The sequence below is a fragment of the Phaethon aethereus genome (assembly GCF_964289735.1).
Source record: "Phaethon aethereus genome assembly, chromosome: Z".
NCBI lineage: Eukaryota > Metazoa > Chordata > Aves > Phaethontiformes > Phaethontidae > Phaethon > Phaethon aethereus.
Genome location: NC_138577.1, coordinates 16371722 through 16394596, shown reverse-complemented (window position 1 = coordinate 16394596; position 22875 = coordinate 16371722). Strand labels below are relative to the sequence as shown.

General features: G+C 41.0%; 1 protein-coding gene across 1 annotated transcript in view; it reads left to right on the top strand.

The window, feature by feature from the left end:
• Positions 1–6350: 6350 nt before the first annotated feature.
• Positions 6351–22875, top strand: part of RICTOR (RPTOR independent companion of MTOR complex 2) — a gene marked incomplete at both ends in the record, with an annotated part of 89265 nt that continues 72740 nt past the window's right edge. The window contains 2 exons of the mRNA XM_082013123.1: positions 6351–6399; positions 6564–6611. Coding sequence (XP_081869249.1) covers positions 6351–6399; positions 6564–6611 — 97 coding nt within the window. The remainder of the gene's footprint in view (positions 6400–6563; positions 6612–22875) is intronic.

The window sequence follows — 22875 nt, the reverse complement described above, 5'->3', positions numbered from 1 at the left end:
TGTAAGAGACTGAAGCCTGTTCTAATGATATCCACTGACTGCTGACCATCTCAAATATCCAAATATTTCAGTATGGATACCATGATGTATAACAGCATTGCTATTAAAAAGTTAGCAAGCCTTTGTCAGCCAGTGCCTAAGGAAAATGCTAATGGGCTTCTTCATTTTTTTTAAAAAAAGACCATCAAGACTTACAAAAAATGGTTTCTGCTGCCATATGGATTTTGAATCAGATGATGATAAATTATCCTTACATAGAGCTTCAGCCCTATTACTGCAGTTTATCTGGGATGAAACACTTAGCAGCTGTGGTTTTTTTAAGGTTTTTTTTTTCCTCAGGTTTAATTAATATGCCAACCGTACCCAAACTCAATGCCTGTTGCTTTTCACAGCTTCTATAGGATTATGCAGTGCAGAATGCTGTGAAAAATCTGACATGAATGGGTGCCTAAATGTGAGGTTGCACTAATTAACAATCTAGTTAGCAATCTGCCCAGTTAATCAGGAAGACTTGTTGCGTCATTTGACATTCTGTTATTTTGCATCTGGTTGTTTTTGCTTTAGTTTGATACTTATTGCTACTCTTGCATAATTTTCTGCTATGCTCTGTATGCTCATTTTTTAATTTCTTCCATTGGATACGGAAGAAATGTTAACATTTTAGCCAGTTGCAATCAGTTCAGATTTTTATTAATAGTTTTTTATTTCTATCAGGATTTAAAGGTATTATATTCATGAATTAACAAATTCCAAAATAAGAGCAATTCCAGAAAAAAATATTTACTGAGCTAAAAAATTTATTGGGTATTATGTTTTCTTTAGCTAAATCATGTTGCTTTTGCAAACTGCATTACTGATACTTAAAACGTATCTATAGAACACCTTTTCCATAACAATATATGTAGAAATACAACGACCGTATTTTATTTGAAAAGACTAGCATAGGAATATATTAGGAATATACCACATCAGCCAGGAGAGCAATCACACCTCAAAAAGCAAACCCAGTGTAGACAGTCTCCCTAGGGACCAAACTGCAAACTGCCCCTTGCTTTTTCTCCAAGCTACTTGGTGAACATGAGACCAAAAGGGAGAAATCAAAAAAAGTAGCACATGGCTCAAAATTTCCACAAAAAATATTCATCAGCCACCTAAACCTAGCAGTTACACACTCAGGTCTCCTCTGCTTGACTTACTCCCTGCACCATCCCAGTCTGAGCAGTTTGGCAACCCACCCCTTGCTTATAACTAAATGGAGCCGTAGGCACTATAGCTGCATCCTTACTAGTCACGTGAAACAGAGCCAGGGAACATCCCCGGGCACCAGACCTTGATGGTCCTTGCTGTCACATTGGCCAGACTGGACAGTTTTGGCTCAGGATGACTGCAGCAAGGCTGTCCAAAGATGGCCCAGCACATATTTACAGGATCTCCACGTCATCATTGCCCTCCCCAAGCCACCCCATAAGCCAGGTGGATTCCCAAGGGAGTAGATGTGTGTAAAATGCAATATCCATGCTTTCACACTGCACTTGGGTTTCAAGACTTCTGTCCTTCCCAATACCCCAAATTCTGATAGGTTTTCAACTGAGTTCTGGCCACATTCTGACAAGGTCCAGGGCAAACAGACGCTGTTCCCAGGAGGCAGCTGATTTTATACACAGGAGGAATTCCTATTTCTGCTCAGTGCTGTGTTACGGAGACAGAACAAAAATTTCAAGAACAGCTCATTAAAGGACTTTGATTTATGTAGATCAAGCTGCAGCTAGTATAGTCACCTCTTTCCCCTCATTTCCTTTCCCACATCCTCTGAAGACTCAGCCTTTACTTTAATCTTGCAGCACAACCTCTCCCTAGCAGATCCCAGCACTACCCGTTGCACAACTGGCACACGAGCCCTGAGCTGCAGCTGCATCCTCCCACAGGCTGCTCTGTATCGCTGGATGGAGATGCGGCGTGCAGGCTCTCACCACTTTACACCCACTGAGCAACACCCGGAGGTCTGAGAACATCAGTGCGTGGCTGCCCACGGGCCACGCATTGTGCAGACCTGCTACTGCAGAGCGGCCACTGGTAGGACAGAGCTGCCAGTAACTTCATTCAATATTATGCATTTGTCCAGCTGCTAAAAATGTGCTGAGCTGGATATGATTGTCTCAAACGATAGAACTTCTAAACCAAATGCCCACCAGCACCTGGTTTTGACTTGACTCTGAGCTGCTGCTTGAGCCAGACATTTTTACAGTCTAAGATTTTTTTTTACATAAGCAAATCAGGTCAAGTGATTCTTGTAATATCAAATGGACAAACTATCTAGTCATCTTTGGTGCAGACCTGTTCATCTGTTTTATTTGTCTATTGATCAGCTTCTGAGATACTTCATTCAATCAGTGACGGTTTCTTTATACCTTCCTTTCTTTTACCTCCTTTGCCAGTATTTCTTCAGGCTGCAGAAAATAGAGCTCATGTCTTATCCTTTCCTAAACAGTTTGATGGGCTTCATCTGAAGAAAAAGATTAAACAGAGTGATTACAAGAATTCTTGCTAACAAAATAGAGATAGCAAAAGCAGCAGTGATTTTTGTTTAACCTTTTGATGTCATTCACTACATTTTCTCCTCTTCCTGTTTCTCCCACCATCATTCAAGATTCATCATCTATTTAAAGCCAATTTTACGATATTGCAAATTAAGGAAGAGTGTTACAAATACATTTGGATAAGATAAAATGCTCAGCAACTACAAATCAATGTAGCTCAGTTGAATTCAATATGTGAACTTCTTACCTTCATAGCTTGATTCAAGTTTATGTTTTTTCTCCTTCTACCTGTTTTTCACGGGCAGGCTGCAGCTGGTGTAAATTGCACATCCTTATTCATTTCCACAGAGTTTAAACAATTTAAGCCAGTTAAGGTTTTGCCCCTAGCTTGTGCCCTCATACCCATATTTTTTCATCTGACCACAAACAAGTGGAAGCTCTTCGATCTTCATACTAGATTTTAAACCTTGAAGATTTATAATTCACACAGTAGTTTCCTCCACTATTAGCATATTGCAAAACACTATTTGGCATATTAAAAGGTGGTCACTGGCAAAATCCTACATGTGAGGGGGTAAAAGAGACAATCTTTTAACTGGAAAAGGATGGAACAAAGCAGTTTCTTCAGAAGTCTTTTGCATGTACACGCAAAAATGTGGTTCTAGTTTTAGAAGCCCCTATCCATCACTAAACACGTAGAAAAAATTTAATGTGGATTCAACATTAAACTGCCTCTGCAAGCCTCCAGATGACACTGGAGGTTTGTTGTTATGTTCTCGTATGTCGTGCTTTGCAGGTGGGAAAGTGCCATGGTTTGACCCCAGTTGGCAGCTAAGCACCAGCTGAAACCAGGACAGAAAGGAAGTATGCCAGCAACGCACAGGAAACTGCTTTCACACTGTCCCCCAAGCTTTAGGAGATTTACTTATCTATATAGACAAACTATATCCACATAAAATTATAGACTAAGAAGTAAAATTGAACTAATCTGACTCCCCATTTGGCCATTAAAACATCTTCTCTTTGACTTGATTTATAGTGACAGGATTTATAGTGATTTAGACACTGAAAGACAAAAATAATAAATCAAAGAAGCTGCCTTACATGGGATCAACTGTAATTCGTGACACAGACAAGCCATCAGACGAGTGAAGAAGTTCATTTTCTCTTTGGTATTAACTTCTTCTCTCCAAATAGACAAAATAGCTTGCTTTTTTTTCCCCTCTACGTTTCTCTGCTCCTGCATACTCAAAAGCAATAGTGGCTGGTGAAAATGTGTAGAAAATTTGATAGGTAAGGAATCTTTATAATTTTTTAATTAACACTTGTGATTCTTTCCCCACATTTAATGGGAGAACAGATCGTGATAAAAGCTCGAAAAATAGATCCCAAAATGTCCTCTACTCTCACAGGGTGAGGACTCCTCACACCAACGACGACCATGGTATTTTAAGGACTCACTTTGCAGCATACTTTTTCTTTTTGTGTGTGGGGAGCTCCCACGTATCTAAGTGGTAGTTAAGGCTATTTCATTCTTGCTGTTCTCCATTTCACCATAACAAAAACTTAAAAATCCAGTATTTTTTTTTAGTTGTGTCAAATATTAATTATACATTAAACTACCTTCAATGTAGCCTTGTAGGTTACCACTTATAACTGACATTATGATATTATTTTGTGTGTCATTATCAGAGACAACCTTAATTTTCCCTGCATAATTCAAATATAACTAGGGGGCAAAAAAAAAAAGAAAAGAAAGAGAAAACTGGACCCGAGTGAGTTAAGTGAAATATTATGATTATTAAAGTGTCTGCAGGACAAAGCTGCCAAAGGGTACTCCGGAGTTTAAACATTATTCCTTTCTTATTCTCCCTTGTTGGAAGAAGATGTTCAGGTTCTTTTAAAATATATGGTGTCTCTCTGACACTGTATCTATAAGGGCAGAATTAAGCGGTGTATGGCACTAGCGTTTAGCATGAGGGTCCAAAGCATTTTACACGTAGATTCAAAGCTTATGTGAAATTAACTAGTCCCAGCAGACATTTGTAGTAAACAGGATACAACATTACTACCACAAGCAGCAGTTAATTTGGCATTTTCAGGAAGTCAAACGTTCCCTGGACATGAAATTTTGAAGGGCAGCCCTGAGGCATATTGATGAAACTATTTAAGAAAGTTTGATATGCTTTGGTCTTGTGTTATGGATAGATAAGATTTTATTGTTTAGACCTTTTAAGACAACCTGGGATTCTTCAAGAATATTAGCTTCCTATTTAATAAGCAAAAATCAGAATAGGAAAGTTGTTGAAAAAGGCATTTTAAATTAAACATACTTGACATATGTCTATTAAAACAAGATTCTTATATGTGTCATGAACAAATATGCCACAAAGTTTTCCTACTCTGCTTTACAAATAATTATTTTTAATCTCCTAAATCAGTATTAATGTTTCGGAAGTGCATCAATCAGTGTAAAAACTATTTCACAATTTTTGAGATGAAACTTAAGTTCATGAATACTTAATAAACCCAAATTTTTACAAGTAATGCAGGATCTGAATTGAAAGATGTCAAGAGGAAGGAGGGAAAACTCAGGAGTGGAAAATGATTGACTACAAAACAGGAAAACAATTACCTGAGCTTGTGAAGCTACTTTCATACGGCTGGTGACTTCTACACTTCAATTTGATTATTATTTGCTCTGTTTGTTCCTGAGAATTTGGGAAGTCTGGGTGCAAGCACTTGCCATGGCCTATGGCTGTCTGAAGTGTCAGGACACAATGTAAGGTGTTATCTGCTTATTTAAACTTTTGTCTGAAAATGACAAGAGCAAGGATATTTAAGTACAGTTTCTTGTAGCAGGACTTGACTTTTCACAGGTTTTTTTATATTTACAGGTACTTCATTAGGCAAGTTTAACAAATATCAAGGTAAGAACTAGATCAACACTTGAGACTGCAGAGAGACCCACTGCGAGTAAATCAAGAAAGCAATACAAAGATTTTTTTTCCCTGTTTTTAATTACTTCATAAAAAGCAGAGTGTGGAAAACACCCGTGATACAAAGCCAATGGTGACTGTACCCACATGAATCGCCATCTCATCACAAGGCAAGGGCAGCTTAAAAAGAGAAGACTAAGGAGGAAAAACCTTATAAAAACAAAACAAAACCAAGAAAAGTAATTCAGCTTGGCAGACCAAAACCTTCACATGTGGTGACAGAGCAGTTTATGTAAGAGGCCAGCTCCCAGCAGGGCAAGCTCTTCAGGAAAAGGAGGCATTTCGCCACGTTTTCTGGCACGGGGAAAAGTCCCCTCAGAAGCCCCTTCGTTCCCGCCACCCTTTCCCCTCGGCTTTGGCCTCTCGGGGCTCAGCTGCCGGAGGAGAAGCCCCACAAGCAAACCCCGGCAGCGGGTGCGGTCAGCTCCGAGGAGACCGGTGCTTCTCCCTTAGTCGCGCTTCCAGAGGGCGGGGGCGGCGGGGTGGGCGCCCGCGTGCCCTCGACCCGGGCCTGCCTGAACCGTCTGCCAGCGCCCCGGGGAGGCTGAAGAGCGGCAGCCCTCGCCCACCCTTCCAGAACTTCCGCCCCGCCCAGGGCCACCAAGCACCGACCCGACACGGGAGACAAGCCTCGGCCAACTAAGTACCGCTCGGCCTCCGCCCGCCCCGCCTCATCCACCCCCGCGCTCCTCCCGCTGGAGAGAGGGCGGAGGGAGTGAAAAGGAGGAGAGTGCCGGCCGTGGCGGCGGCTCCGTGGGCCTCTCCTCGCGAGAGCGGGCGAGGTTTCCGGTGTTGTGACTGCGGGGCCGTAAACATGGCGGTGAGCCTCCGCGCCCGCTCGTTGAGGCACCTCCGCATCCGAGGTAAGGGGCCCCGGGTAGGCCGCGGCGGCAAGCTGTCCCCTCGCTGGCTGTCGCTGCACGCCGGCACCCAGCCGCCCCCTCCGTCCCCTTCCTCCTTTTCCCTTCCTCCTCTGGCGCCTTCTTCCCTGCCAGCCTAACGCGCTTCTCTTCCCCCGTCCCCGCAGGTCGGAACGACAGCGGCGAGGAGAACGTCCCCCTCGATCTCAGCCGAGGTACGGGCCGGGGGCCAGCGGTCGCCGCCTGCCACTCGCTGCGCGCCCGCGGCGGAGCGGGGGAAGCCGCCGGCGGCGGCGAGCGGCCTGGTGGTCTGGGGCAGCCGCGGGGGCTCGGTGGGGGTGAGGCGAAGAGGGAGCGGGGTGCCGGTGCCCGCCGGGCGGGGTGGACTGCCCGGCGTCTTGTAGTGAGCGGAGCTGCCCGTAGGTGGAAGCCTCTCCTCAGCCCCCGCTGACTGCGCGGCTGCACGGCAGGGCTGTGCCGGGGCCACAGGGCTGGCCTCCTCCGGCGGCAGTCGAGGGGAGCCTGTGCGTGTGGGCAGAGGCTCCTTGGGCGCTTCAGGGATTGTTTTGGGAGGAGGTCGTTGCTTGTAGACGGGGCTGTTTACAGCGTCCGCCCCGCAGTGGGGCCGCCCGCGCCGCGCCTGTCGGCCTCGGCGCTCCGCTCGGCCGGTCGGGCAGTACGCCTCTGGGGAGCACCTCGGCAGGGGCGCCTGGTCCTGCCTCCATCCCTTGTCCTGTATCCCTGCCTGCCCTAGGCAGGCTGGGCGTGGTGCTTGCCGTGAGCGTCTTGCTGTATGGCCAGCAGGCACTCATCAGCCGTTTACTTGTTAAAGTGCTCCCGACATCGTTCACTGCCTTGAGATGTATGGGAGGGGGATAAGAGGAAGGGAATCAACAATAACATCTTTTACACACTAACTAATTTTGCCTCAGACAAATAGGAACTCCTTTCGTACCCAAATGCGTAGTTCATCTTGCTTTGCTGAGGGCTAAGGTAAGGGTTGGTCTCTCCCAAAGAGCCAAATAAAAGACAAACTGGCCCACTAGAAGCAATGGTCTTCCCTAGGGCAGAAGATCTTCCTCGGGGTGGGAATAAAGTCAGTGCTTGTAGTATAACTGTTCTGCTTCAGGACATCTAGAACTGTTGCAGGCCTGAATAGATCCATTTTATGAGGAAGTAGGCAGGGAAATGACAGAATCAATGACATAAAAGTGGACTGTGAAATGTAAAGGAAGGACAGCAGCATCAATAAAGTTTTCAGCTCAGTAAGAGGCTGTATCAACAATTCCACCTCTAATTCTTTTTTTCCCCCCAGTATGATCTATGTTTAGAATTTTTTTATTAAGTAGTTTTGCCATGGGCTGAAAGTTATCTCTGTGTATACATACATTATTTACAAGTGTAGTTTAGTTCCTGGGAAAAGCGCTGAGGTTTTTCCAGTTTAAAGACAGGCTTTTATGTCTCTTCCCATTCTGTCTCCAAATGGACATGACTGCTTTAGTGAGACACTGTCTTTAAAATTAAAATAAGTGAAACTTTTGTCAACAAAATGTGGGACAAAGGCCGTAACAGTTCAAACACATGACACAATTATTAATGTGAGCAGTGTTAACTGTTTGTGAAATTTACAGAATCAGGATTTTAATGAATTGGTTTAGTAACTTTTTATGTTGTGTAGCATACTGAGGTGTTTTGATGTGAAAGAACAATATACAATTTAAATGCTGAAGTGGTAATTTAAAAATTAGGTCTGTTTGAAATCTTCTACTGAGAATTTGATAGGTGGCTATCATTATGATACTCATTTTTGCCATGAGGTGTTTTCAGCCACCTACTGAGTTCATGAGACCTGTAGTAGTAGCAGTATAACTACTTCATGTGTATTGTATTGTAAAACAGGCTCTCGGGTAAGATGCAAAATAAATTTTTGATAGAATGAAAAAAGATGTTTTGTACTGTGACTGTATATAGCCACTGTTAAAAAAAATCAGTTATGGTGGTTAAAGATGAATAAGCTGCTTTAAATTTAGTTGTGAGCCCTTTATCAAAAAAAGGGGAGTGTGTTTTTGTCAGAGAAGCTGCAGCTGACTGATAAGTAATTGTATAGCTATCCATAGTAGATACTAACTTAATTTTAAAGAGAAAACAGAAGTAAAAAGTCTCAGCAAGACATTAACTAAGCTATATGATAACTTGATTTCTACACTAAACACAATTAATGTTTGTTTTTCCAGCTGTTACAGTAGTTATATAAGCAATTTGTTTAAATATTTTAAATTGTTACCCTGATTTTGTACTAATAATACAGTGTTTTGATTCACTGTGTTGAGTGGATCGCATAGTTTTCCACAGGGTTCACATTTTCAGTAACTTAAAAAAATATTCTAAAGGTTTTTGTTTCCCAAGACAACTGAACTTTGTGTTGATTAATGTGAAGTATGTGATTTGGTCAAAGTAGAGAATCACCATGAACAGTGCCTCACCCATATGCTTCTAGTTACAGTGGCCTCTTTATTACAAACTTGTGAAATTATATTGGTATTGCCTTGTTTTAAACAGGTTCCTATTAGTGATGGCTTGGCAAACATGACTTAGCATAGAAGTCTGACCTTCACTAGTCCATACCTGTGGACTGTATACTAGCTACACTCTTTCCATGCAAGAGGCCAGTGCTGTTATTAAGTATTTCAGAACTAATAATAGATGTGGGGAGGGTGCTAGCCTTGTTTGTGCTGCTTTGGGTCCTACTTCTTCCTGGCTTTTTGTGCAGTAAGGCTCTGGGAATGCTTTGCTGCATGTAGAGCTGATCTATCTTCCTCTGCGTGCCTTTTGTTTGCTTTTCTCTCTGCTGCTGTAGTTTGAGCGTTGCCAACGTTTTCCCAGAACACACCATGTTGTTGTCTTACTTATTTTTACCATGGCTGCTATAGTAGGTTTTTACTCCTTGGAGCTTCTTAGTGCTCTGCCTTTTTAAAAATTATATATAATAATGTTTATGAAAGGCATTTTATATGATGGTGCGTTGTGTGTGTGTGAACCCTCTATGTACAAGATTAGTCTCGTTTGAGATGATAAAGTCTGTGGCTTGCTGTTTCTGTTTTGGTTTTGTTTAAAGTTCTGGGCCACTCAGCCCTGACTGAATGGGACAATAATTTTCTTAAGAAAATCAGTTTGCTGAAAGGATCATCAATTCTGGAAAAATTATTGTTGAGCATAATGTTGAAATAGTAATAAAAAACTGCAGACGCAGGTTAGACTCATTGCTTTTGTCTATTTATGGTCATATGTCATGTCCTCTGTTGGTTACAAAATTCCAATTAATAGTTGGGATTTGGAGTACTCAGATTTTAGCTTTGTGTTATATTACCTGCTCAGAATAGAACAGAAAAGGAAAAAGAGGACAGCCTCGCCACCAGTGCAACTCCCATTGCAGTCATTTGGAAGGAATTAGCAGTGGGATGAGGCAGACTGGTTTAATTAGGCTACTGAAATCAAGCTTGTAACTTCTTAAGGCCAGAAAGGACAATTTGAGTTACTGACCAGGTTAATGCATTTGGTAGGAATTCTTGCATTAAGTTAGATCATGGTTGTGTATGTAACCGCAACACAAGTATTACATGATCTTAGCATAATTCATCTTCATTTCTGACTGTTTTACAGATACTCCAAGCTGAATAACAGAAGCTTGTATACACATAATCATAGAATAGTTTGGGTTGGTAGGGACCTTTAAAGGTCACATAGTCCAAGCCCCTCTGTAATCAGCAGGGACATCTTCAACTAGATCAGGTTGCTCAGAGCCCCATCCAACCTGACCTCCAGTGTTTCCAGGGATGGGGCATCTACCACCTCTCAGGGAAAGGGAAACCTGTGCCAGTGCTTCACCACCCTCACTGTGAAAACTGTCTTCCTTACTTTTAGTCTAAATCTGCCCTCTTTTAGTTTAAAACCATGATCCCTTCTCCTATTGCAACAGGCCTGCTAAAAAGTCTGTCCCCACCTTTCTTCTAAGACCCCTTTAAGTACTGGAAGGCTGCAATAGGTCTCCCTGGAGCCTTCTCTTCTCCAGGCTCAACAACCACAACTCTCTCAGCCTGTCCTCACAGGAAAGGTGTTCCATCCCTCTGATCATTGTTGTGGCTCTCCTCTGGACCCACTCCAGCAGGTCCATGTCTTTCCTGTATTGAGGGCTCCAGAGCTGGACGCAGGATTCCAGGTGGGGTCTCACCAGAGCAAAGTAGAGGGACAGAATCACCTCCTTTGACCTGCTGGCCACGCTGCTTTGGATGCAGCCCAGGGTACGGTTGGCCTTTTGGGCTGTGAGTGCACATTGCCAGCTCATGTCAAGCTTTTCATCCACCAGCACCCACAAGTCCTTCTCGGCCAGGCAGCTCTCAATGCCTTCATCTTCCAGCCTGTATTGATAGTGGGAGGTTGCCCTGACTCACGTGTGGGACCCTGCACTTGGTCTTGTTGAACCTCATGAAGTTCACACAGGCCCATTCCTCGAGCTTGTCCAGGTCCATCTGGATGGCATCCCATCCCTCAGGTGTGTCAGCTGCACCACTCAGCTTAGTGTCATCTGCAAACTTGCTGAGGATGCACTCAATCCCACTGTCTGTATGTCATTGATGAAGATATTAAAGAGTGCTGGTCCCAGTATAGACCCGTAAGAGATGCCACTTGTCACTCATCTCCATCCGGACATTGAGCTGTTGACCACTACCCTCTGGATGTGACCATCCAAACAAAACCTCATCTACTGAACAGTCCACCCATCAAATCCATCTCTCTCCAATTTAGAGAGAAGGGTATCGTGGGAGATGTGTCAAAGGCCTTACAGAAATCCAAGGAGGTGACATCTGTAGCTCTTCCCATGTTCACTGTTGTTACTCTACTGAGTGACTTCCATACCTCCCAAAGCTCTGAGCACTTTAAAAGGCTTGTGTAATCCATGCTTTGTTTGCTGCTAAGTTCTTTGCTCACTTCTGTAAAGGAGTTGCCTTATCCTGTAGCATGACCAACACCTCTCCCTTTGTTGGAGTTTCAGCTGTTGCTTTTGGTTTGTGAAGGCCTAAGTAGTTTAGAACTTCCCAAGTTGAGAGGCTGTTTCACAGTGTCTTACCTGTATAGTCAGCATCCTTTAAATGTCCTTCCTTCAAGGGATGCCCATTTTCCTGTTTTCCTTTAGCTCTTAGCCTGCAATGGCTATTTGGAATTTTTCAGAACTTGTTCACTTACTGCAGTTTTGGAGAGATAGAAGGGTGCCAGCTGCTGATGGTCAACTGCTGTTCATGTCTCTATGTCTTCATTTCCCCCTTTTTGATTGTAACAGTCTTTGCTTTCTGATACTGTACTCTTTAATTAACAGAAATGTACCTATCTCCAACATTGGAACTTTAATTTATTATTCATAAACACGCATTATGAGACACTACTTTGATTTAGAGGCTTTTCTTGTACAGCCAATTCTCTCCATTTTGTAAATGTTGAGTGTTGTAGCTACACAATGAGGCAGATATGAATAAAGTAGCTGAGAAAACTGGCGCTTTTTTCCTCCCTGAGTGTGAGTGTCACCAAATTGGCTAGCATCTGAAAAAAATACCCTTTTCCTTTTTTTGCCTCGTTGTCCATCATTTCCTTGTATTGTGTAGGTAAAAATGAAAGATGGAGAAGTTCTGTTTAACTTCGAGATCTCAACTGTATTACTTTTCTTACCGTGATTGCATCACTTTAAACCATGTTGTATTTGATTCCATGTACCCACATGGCAAATCATGATGCCTTGCATGCAGGGCAGATGTCTCAGGATGCTATTTGCAGTTTACAGCCCACAAAAATGTCAGGCATTTTTAAGGGTTATTTGTGGGATAGTCAAAGAAGGTTGGCTGGATGAATTTTGTTTCCAAATTCAGCTTGAGATTTGATGACCATGCCATTTCCAGCTTCCTTCATCTGTATGGAAGAAGCAGGGACTGATGCTGTGCACCTGTTGGATACTGAGAGCTCAAGTAGTGGGGGAGCAAAAAAAAACTCCACATTTTGGACTGCTTGTGGCAAGGCAGTAGCGAACTGGTGCAGAGATGGTAGCTGGTGTATAATTTCTTGGTGGCTCAAAGGCAGTTCTTGCACACTAATGGCAAGACTGTTACAGAAGGCCTTTAAGTTCTTCCTTGCATATTCTTGCAATGCTGTGGTCTGGCTTAAAAATATGGAGAAGTAGGGCTCCACTGCACAGTAGAAACAGTATTCTGAAAACACCCAAATAGACAAAGTGTGTGGGCACCTTTAACCCTCGCTTTGCAGCATGCCATCGTTGTGATGGGTAACTATAGCAGGATGCTTGTGTTAGAGCAGATGACACAGAGCCATAGCTGGTTTTTTGCATCATCGTTCGTGAATTTGTAACAGAAGCCATAAGAGGAACAAGAAGGTAATTAGTAAACTTTTTTTTTCAGCTCTTCTGAGGTTTAAGGGGGCAACTTGAAAAACAACTGGAGAGAGATCTTACTTATCTTGCTGTCTGAGAAATTTTCTACTCCATTATTCTTGTATATTGTTTTTTTAATATAGGGGTACCAAAGGGGAAGTCATCAGTGATGGTGGCCTGCTAACTTTTTGGGCAACTTGTAACTTTTTGGTAGGTTTTAAATGTAAGAGAGTTAGAGGTTCTGAGTATGTGCACTGCAAAATTAAGGAATACACTTAGCTTTCCTGTCTGCACTTGTGCTTTAGTTGATGGTTGTTTTGGAATTGTATAATGCACTGTCCTGGTTAGATTAGTAACACTTGTCTACCTTTGGCTTTGCTTCCTAAGGTAATACTGCTTTTACAGTCCTAAGTCTTCTCAGAACTACTAAAATGGAGCGTGCTTACAATATCTTTACTTTTCATTTCTTGAAAACAGGAACAACATTTTTAATGAAGTAAAAATCTTTACAAAAGGCAACTTCAAACCCTTATGACTTGCTTACCTAGAGTTAAGGTATCTGTAAGAGCTGGGCACTACTGTGTCTTTCAAGATCTGCATTTGTATCTGTCTTTAAAGTTTTTGTGTCCAGCATCTCGAATTTGGTTTTGTGTGTGGGTTCTTTGTTTTTGCTGCTATGGTTCAGATTGGTCAGCAAGTGTCAGCACTTTTCTTATGATGGGCAGAGAATAAAATGACTGTTCTAATATCTTGTGTTTTCTATTTATATTTGACAAAAGAGATTGTTCTGAGATTTGGGTCAGTATAAATAGCTTCTTAGGTGACTCAGCAATGCTATGTTTCCTCATTAGTATTCTGTTCCCCACCCCTGCCCATCATTTGAATCTTAAAAACTGTTGAAGTACCAAAATCTCTAGTTTCTTCTGCCTTCTTGATATGAATGTTTTAGTCTTTGTCATAAACGTTCTTTAGGTGTTTTCTCCTTTCTTCCACCCTACACCACTTTGAGATTAATGCGGTGCTTAGTTTCAGGGGGTTTTTTTGTCAGAACCTGTCCAGTGTAGATGCTGTGTAAAGAAACACACCCCTTATCGTAATTACAGTAAATAAGGAAGCTATGTCAACGATAGCCTTTCCAGAAAGAAATACATCACTTATTTGCCCAATCTCATAATCTTCATGCACACTTTACCAGTTACCTAGCAATCTCAGAAGTTTTCCCCTAATAACATAGAAGAGATGCTCAGCATCAGGTGGAGTTTTCTTCTTCGAAGTGGGAAGAAGTGGAATAGTCAGTTACAGTGAAAAACTGCTGTTTTCCAGCTGTTTATATCCATACAAACCCCAAAACTGCAGAAAGAACTGTGTTTGAGAATGTTGCAGGATGGCTTGAGAATTGATATTGAAATGATGGCTGAGTAGTTCGGGGGAATGTACTGAAAAATCATAAGCTTTAACTTTCATATGAATTGAGACTCCTGCCTGAGACTTTTTGTAAAAGTAATAAATTACACGAATCATCTTACCTTAAAACCAGCTAGCTTCTTACAACTAAGCCATAAGCATGTGACTTAAGGCTTTGATAACTGCACAAAAGATAAGAGGTTTGCTTTTCATTGGAAATGTTGCATGCAGGTAGGGCTGATGCTTATACCATAGTGCAGGTGAATTTGCACACTGAGCAGCATTCCTGTGATGAGTTCTGATGCAGAAGGGAAAGTGCCGTAACACTGCTATGCAAGTGCTGGCTGATGTTTAACAGGAGCACTTATAGCTTTCATTCTCACAATAAAATGTATTTTGCTTTATTCCAGTTTAAAAATCTGTAGCATTAGTATGTTCATGTATACTGCAGAAATGATTTTTTTTTTTTTCATTTGCCAACCATCTGTTGTGGTGGTAGAAAATTTCAGTAGAATGCATCAGGAGAAAAGCAGGAGCTAGCAAAACTTGAGAGCGTAATGAATGAAGAGTGTGTTCACCAAATCCTTGCATCTGGTGAAGAGGAGGAATGCTGGTAAAGATGCGTAAGTGAGAAAATGCAGTAAAAAAACCCCCACGAACCCGAATAAAAAACCCAACTCCAAAGAACTAAAACCCCTACTTATAATTGTATTTTCTGAGTTATGTGGCTGTCTTACTGTTAGGACATACTTGAAAGTTCTGTAGGACTTGTGTTCTTAGGCTTCTGTTACATTCATCAGAGTGCAGTGAGCTGTATCTCAATGGTGGCCTGAATAGGTTTGAGCAACCAAATATGATGAGGAAGTATCTTCTCAGAAATTCTATCTGAACAGCAATATCATTGGAATCAACGTTGTTCATTAATAAGATAGTCTGAATGATAGAGCCTTTATGAAAGTTTTCCTAAAAAGGGGAGATTTTGTTTCTAATACTGGCTTTGTTCTTCACTAGATTTCTTTAAGCTCATTTTAGTCCAAGTGCTACTTACTTGGCTATGTCTGACCATTTATTTAGGTAGCTGCTCCTGGAACATTTCAGAAAGCTGCTATTTATTTATTTATTTAGTAGACATTAAATATGCTTGTCTGAGGTGTAAAATGAAAAGCGCAAAAATTTTGAATTCCCTTTCAGTTAGAGACATGAGTAATTAACAACATCTCGTGCTGTTTACTAGTGATACTTCGAGTAACCTTGTGAGTTGAAGACCTAAAGGATGGCAAAATGGTAAAGATGGACTAGGACAGTTACCTATATTTGAAATGGCTACTGTCAGTTAGCATGTGTTTGGTTAAGATGAAAGAGGTACACCTCTACCTCATTTGCATAGATTTTATTTATTGTAAAATGAACTACAGTTGTTGATGTAAGACTACAGAATGATGAATAGAAGAAACTGGTGCATAAAGGTAAGGTATTTAAAGCAAAACAATAGGGCCTTGTTTTATGAAATATATATAATAATTATAGAAGAGTAACAAAGAATAGTTTCATTAATCTTTTCATGGAAATATGTATGGTGAACAATACAGGGATTTTGTTTGGTTTTTTCAGCTGCATAAAAGATTGGTTTCCTGCTTGACGTGTACACAGACTATAAATAAAAATTTATTATTCTATAAAATAATTCATTAAAATAGAGGACTATCAAGAACAGCTGTTGCCTGAAAATTGCTGGTTTAAAAAAAAACGTGATTAAATCTGTAAGTAATCTTTTTCCTTTGTTACCTTCTGAGCATCAGTGAAGTCAGAATTCAGCTTTAGCAACCTCGTATCTAGAGAATTTAGAATGTGTTCATCTACTTCTTTATGCAAACCATATGTGAATCTCATGGTAGACTTACTGGGGCTTTGTTTCATGAAATTAAAAAAAGGAAAAAAAATTGGCTGTTTCCACGTATGTAGTGTTTCCAGCTAAGTTTTTTTTTTAGGTTAGCCTGTTACTTCAGTGGGGTAGATTCTTCTACGTTGACATTGACCAAAGAATTAGGTGTCTTCGGTGTTTAAAGAATTGTACACAGACGTAGCTGAGAAATTTATAAATATGACACTTCCTGTCCCTTCTCTGAAAAGGACCTTTACAGGAGAGAGAGTAAAAGGCTTGAACTGTAACAGCTATGGATGGATGAGACCTATCCTGTCCCTATTATGAGGGACTGGAGTTCCCAAGCATCATCAGTCTGTGCACTGTTTTGAAATGTTGTGGTTATAACGTTCTAAGAGGAGTAGTTATCACATGACGCCATTGCTACAGGTTAAAGGTTTCCTGCTGCAGTTAGGGCTATTATTGAATTACTTGTAGTTTCTAGTTGTGTACCTTTACTAATGATTGAATTTGAGCATGTTAATACTTTGCTCTTTCCATGTTCTGACAAATTGTCTTTCATGTCTTAAACGGCAAACTGGGTGATCCTACATCTGCTAATGTTGCTAGGCTTTTTCTTTGTACATGACACCCTATGTAACAGGGTATTTCTGGGGACAGTGGCTACCTCCTGACAGCTTGGAATTTATCAGTAAGAGCCATTTAACTGGACAACATTTATGTTTTTGGGTTCTCAAACAAATTAAAATGATGCAGAAAAGACTCAGATTGTTAATTGGGAAAATATTCTTAAATATAATAATACTTCTCATTTTCACAAATGTTCTTCTAGTATCAGTGATATTATTATTGACTTGCTTGTCAGTTCGATAATATTCAGAGAAATACATGATAAGATTTCTTTTGAGTGGTTTTGGAAGGAGATTTGCCTGATATGCTCACTAAACGGTAGTTGCATGATGTGATTCAGTCACAATATATTTTTTGTTAAAACAACTAAAAATTGTGACTCTCCTGAGTTTTCTGTTTCTAGATTTGGTGGCAGAAAAGAAGAAAATGGGTTGGAGGAATTGAAGCTAGTTTTCTAAGCGATTGCAACAAACTCATACTCACTATTGAAATTCATAGTTGATGTTCTGGAAAGTATTAATTTGATTTGTATACCAACATAACCAATGTCGTGAATCCGGGAAGGGCTTATCCTCCAGCCTTTTATTGGCTTTTGAGCATAAGAACAGCTGTACTGGGTCGCTCCAGCTTTGTGTCCTGTCTTTGACAGCAGCTGATAATTGATGCAGAGGAGAGTAGAACAGCAAGGCAAACAAATGTGTAGCTCTACTGCTATGGAATGTTCCCCAACCTCTAGCATTTTGTGTTCTTTTTGTCTTTTTTTCCTTCCCCTTTTCTTTTAAACATCTAAATGTTTGAAAGTTTTAGAGCAAGTTCGTCTAGAGTTTAACTGTATATTCTGGAATAATTTATATTTCTGTTTTACTCTGAAGTGGTAATGAGAGAAATCTTGTTAGGAGACTAATCTCAGCTTGGTTTTAGTCATCATAGTATGCAACAGTTAGTTGTGTATCTAATACTGTAGAAAGATGGTGTTGTGTTTTTCGGGGTGGGGGGAGGCCAGAAATAAGTATGTAATGCACAAAGACTGTATATACCAAGAATGATTGCTAAGGTTCTTGGCATTGACTTTTTATGTTACGCAAGTGAGCTAATTGTTGATGTCAAGATTGGAGGCAGCCTGGGCTGCAGTGATCATGCGCTGGTGGAGTTCACAGTCCTGAGGCATATGGGGCAGGCGAAGAGTCAAGTCAGGATCCTGAATTTTACGAAAGCAAACTTCCAGCTCTTCAGGGCTTCAGGTCAATAGGACCCCCTGGGAAACTGCCCTCAGGGGCAAGGGAGCAGAACAGAGCTGGCAGATCTTTAAGGACACTTTCCATAGAGTGCAAGAGCTCTCGATCCCCAGGTGTAAGAAATGGGGAAAGGAAGGCAGGAGACCAGCATGTCTGAGTGGAGACCCGATGGGCAAACTCAAGGGCAAGAAGGAAATGCACAGGCAGTGGAAGCAGGGACAGGTGTCCTGGGACGAATGACAGGGACGCTGCCTGCTTGTGTAGGGATGGGGTCAGGAGGGCCAAGGCACAGCTGGAGCTGAACTTGGCAAGGGATGCAAAGAATAAACAGAAGGCCATCTACAAGTATGGCAGCCAGAAAAGGAAGGTCAAAAAAAGCGTACCCCTGTGATGAGCAATACTGGCAGCCTGGTAACAACAGGAGAAGGCTGAGGTACTCAGTGACTTTTTTGCCTCAGTCTTCACTGGCAGTCTGTCTTCCCACACCTCCCGAGGGGATGGCCTGCAAGGTGGGGACTGGAGGAGCGAAGTCCCTCCCACTGTAAGAGAAGATCAGGTTTAAGACCACCTGAGGAACCTGAACATGCACAAGTCTATAGGACATGACCCAGAGTCCTGAAGGAATTGGCTGACTTAGTTGCCAAGCGACTCTCCATGATACCTGAAAACTCCTGGCAGTCAGGTGAAGTCCCTGGAGACTGGAAAAAGGGAAATACTGCACCAATTTTTAAAGAAGGTAGCAAGGAGGATTCTGGGAACTACTGACCCATCAGCCTTCCCTCTGTGCGGGCGAAGATCATGGAGCAGAACCTCATGAGGTTCAACAAGGCCAAGTGCAGGGTCTTGCACCTGGGTCAGGGCAACCCCCCACTATCAATACAGGCTGGAGGATGAAGGGATTGAGAGCTGCCCTGCCGAGAAGGACTTGTGGGTACTGGTGGATGAAAAGCTTGACATGAGCTGGCAATATGCGCTCACAGCCCGACAGGACAACCATAACCTGGGCTCATCCAAAGCAGCATGGTCAGCAGGTTGAGGGAGGTGATTCTGCCCCTCTACTCCACTCTGGCGAGACCCTACCTGGAGTCCTGGCTACTCTGGAGCCCTCAGTACAGGAAAGACATGGACCTGCTGGAGTGGGTCCAGAGGAGAGCCACAACAATGATCAGAGGGATGGAACACCTTTCCTGTGAGGACAGGCTGAGAGAGTTGTGGTTGTTGAGCCTGGAGAAGAGAAGGCTCCAGGGAGACGTATTGCAGCCTTCCAGTACTTAAAGGGGTCTTAGAAGAAAGGTGGGGACAGACTTTTTAGCAGGCCTGTTGCAATAGGAGAAGGGATCATGGTTTTAAACTAAAAGAGGGCAGATTTAGACTAGATACAAGGAATAAATTTTTAATGGTGGTGAAGCACTGGCACAGGTTGCCCAGAGAGGTGGTAGATGCCCCATCCCTGGAAACACTGGAGGTCAGGTTGGATGGGGCTCTGAGCAACCTGATCTAGTTGAAGATGTCCCTGCTGATTACAGAGGGGCTTGGACTATGTGACCATTAAAGGTGCCTTCCAACCCAAACTATTCTATAGTTCTTTGATGATCTCTTCCTGAGAGTTGAGGACCTCACTCTAAACTTAAATGGAGGACTAAATAAAGTATTTCTTATCAACAGACAAGTTATTTAAAGAACAGCAGTTTTTTAAACATGTCTTGGTACTTTAGGTTGTCCTAAAATTAATATTATTTTTATGATTGGAGAAGTCATGCAGGACAGTTGTTTGTTTTACTGCTATGAAGCAATTAGAGTACCTTGTTTATCAGAGGCATTTGTAATTAATTTTCAAATCAATATTTTAGCTATCTTTTGGAATGGTTCTTCAGTTTTTTCTTCCCATGTTCAAAATTTAAAGGTGTTTTAAGTCTGTTTCTAGTAATCCAAAATAATTTATATGGCCAATCTTCAGCTTTATTCTGTGCTTTTAATTAAGTAGTAATAACTGTAGCTTTAGGTGCTACTATAAAAGCGCTGTTAAAGTTTCAACTACAAAACCTGTTTTTCAGAAGTTTTAACAGTAAAGCAATGCTGTCTACAAATTTGTCATACAGTATCACACACTGGGGATAATTAACATAATTCCAAGGATGAAGATGTAAGGATTGCTTTTCTACACTTACAGTCTCAGTGTCTTGGTTAGAAAAAACAGTGTAAGACAGTAATTTAGAAAGTGGTCCATGTTTGAACTGCTGTCATAGCTTCAAGCTGACTGCAACACCAGAATGTTATTTCCTGCCACCTTTATCCATACCCAAGAATATTTCTAAAGAAGTCTTTTAACTTACAGTATTTTATGCACATGTGAAAAAATCTATACAGTTACAGTAGGCATTTAAACTTCATTCTCCTGTTTATTTACAGCAGGACATATGTGCAAGTGTAGGTGTACAGAGATAAATACGAAGGATTAGACTGCTAAGTGTAATCCTGATATAAGTCTTATCTGAGGTTCTACTGATTCCTGGATCCTACTTTGAATTTGCTGTCTTTTGCACTGCTTTCTAGTGAATAGTCACTTTCGTAAATGTTAAGATTAATTGCTACCTGATTGATGTAGGAAGAACAGTCATTTTACTTACTTTGCTGACTGCCATGAAAGAGGGAAGGTGTGCTTTTTTCCATGTTACTAAGCCACTCTCATCTATTCATATCTCTCTTAAGCAGTGAGAATGAAAATAATCTTTCTGTTTTCATGAAGGTATTTGAGCTCCACTGTTGTGTTTAAAATGAAGTGCTTTATTTATGGTTCACCTGTGGAAGCTATAGGAATCAAACTTAATAAATCTCTAGGTACATTCTGCAGAAATGACTGGTTTTGGTCACCTGTGCTTTTCAAGGGGATACTCTCAGTTGTGAAGATTTGACATACATTGTGGTTTTTAAATCTAAAATTTGTGAGAATTATTTATCAAAACTTATATATCATGCTATACCATTGCAAAGTATTTTGCATCTTACTGATTCAAGTACGATAATACTTGAATAACAGAGAACATAGAGGATGTCTGTCTGGCTTGGTATTCAGTACGTTTTTCAAAATAAGAGTAACTGCCTAAAGCTGATACTACAAACAAGCGATTATTTATATGTTTTTACTTATAAATTGAGACATACCTTCAGTTTTAAAATACTTTTTTTTTTAAATCATAGGCTGAATGTAAACTGTTAATGCACTAATTTTTTTGAATCTGGCTAAGTGGAATTTATATGTCAATATAAGTAATTCAGGAGTGTTCTCTGTGTCATGCAGTTAGCTTTTTTAAATGTAGCTTTCTCCTATTGTTCTCAGAATCTGGTTGTGGGGTTTTTTTGTGCAGTTTTCACATTTTGAATTAGATGTAAATTAAGAGTACTTTGTGTTATGAGAGATTACATAACTGACCTATTTACCCCCACTCCTCCATCAATTTTATAATGGCAGGATATGCCTTCTCATTGGTGTTTCATTTCATTATTAAAGGTGTTGATAAAAAGTGCTTTTGCAGACTGATTACCTGTCATCTAGACTTAGATAGACACCTTAAGTAACTGATTTTTAATGTTTCATTGCTTTTAATAACTGGTACCTCATGACTATTACAGTGGCAATGGAGAACTGTGCATTAATGTTTCTGGTTGGTTTGTGTTCCACTCAACTTCCTTCATTTTGGCAGCATGTAGTTTAACAAGCCACTAAGAGCAGCTTTGCAATATACAGTTGCATAGCCCTTAGACTTTAAGAATCTGTAATAAATGTAGAAGTGTATAGTAAGTTCACCAGGATCATCCATTTATATTGTGATTCTTTTCTTCAGTAAGAGGAATATGTCTCTTGTGTTCTTAGTCAATTATTAAATGCTTAACTGTAGTGAAGTACAACTTCCTTTTTTAAGAGAAGTCTTTAGGAATATTTAGTCTCTTATTTCACTTTTGGCACTATGGTTCTAGTAGGTGTGATAGCAGGTGCTAGAGCAGTCTCTCACCTTGAGACTTTACCTACTGTACATACATTGTTTACTGTGTACAGCTACTGTCCTAGCATCTACCAAGTCATGCATAGAAAATATACACTTCTCAGTTTAAGCCATTGTGCCTGACTTCAGAGTTACTGAATTATTTGTGTGCTAAATCCCAGCATTCTTTTTGTTTGTTTTTTATTCACATGCACATAACAGAATAGCGAACTGGCATGCTGCTAACATACTGAATGTGGTCAAACAACACTGCTGAATCCGTCAGGGGAAAGGAGTTGTCACTTGTGCTAATATAGCTATTGCTTGTCTTGTTTCATCCCTGCATTAGATGTGGTGCTGGCTCTTTTGTGTAGCTGGAGCTGTGCGGTGTTCTTTCTCTCTGGAGAATGGGATCTGTCAGAATGCATCGTGATTCTCACTAGGGAAAAAGTCCTGAAAGGGTGAATAAAATGAGTAAAGCCCTAAAAGGTCATGAGAGTTTAAAAACAAACAACAACACAACTTCGAAGATCTTTTTTTTTTTTTTTTTTTTTAATATACATGCACTTAGGATTTGCTTTTAAGGTGTAGGGAGTCACGGAATTCTTGAGACTAGTATTTTAAAACACCAGTTTCACTCTGTGCTAGAGATCATCATCATATGTACTGAGTGTTATTCAATGCAAACAGTTGTGGATGTGAAACTGTTTGGTGCAGCAGAAGTACACAGAACAAAGATAACTGCTACTTCAAAGTGCTTGCTGTCCAAAAAAAAAAAAGATGGATACATAGAAAATAAGACAGTAATGATCAGCAAATGAAGCTGTTGTTGCAGAACACAACACAGCTGGCTTGAAATTTTTGTATATATCAAGTTTTTAGATGAGATTTGGGGTAAAGTGGCTTTGTCCCATTAAT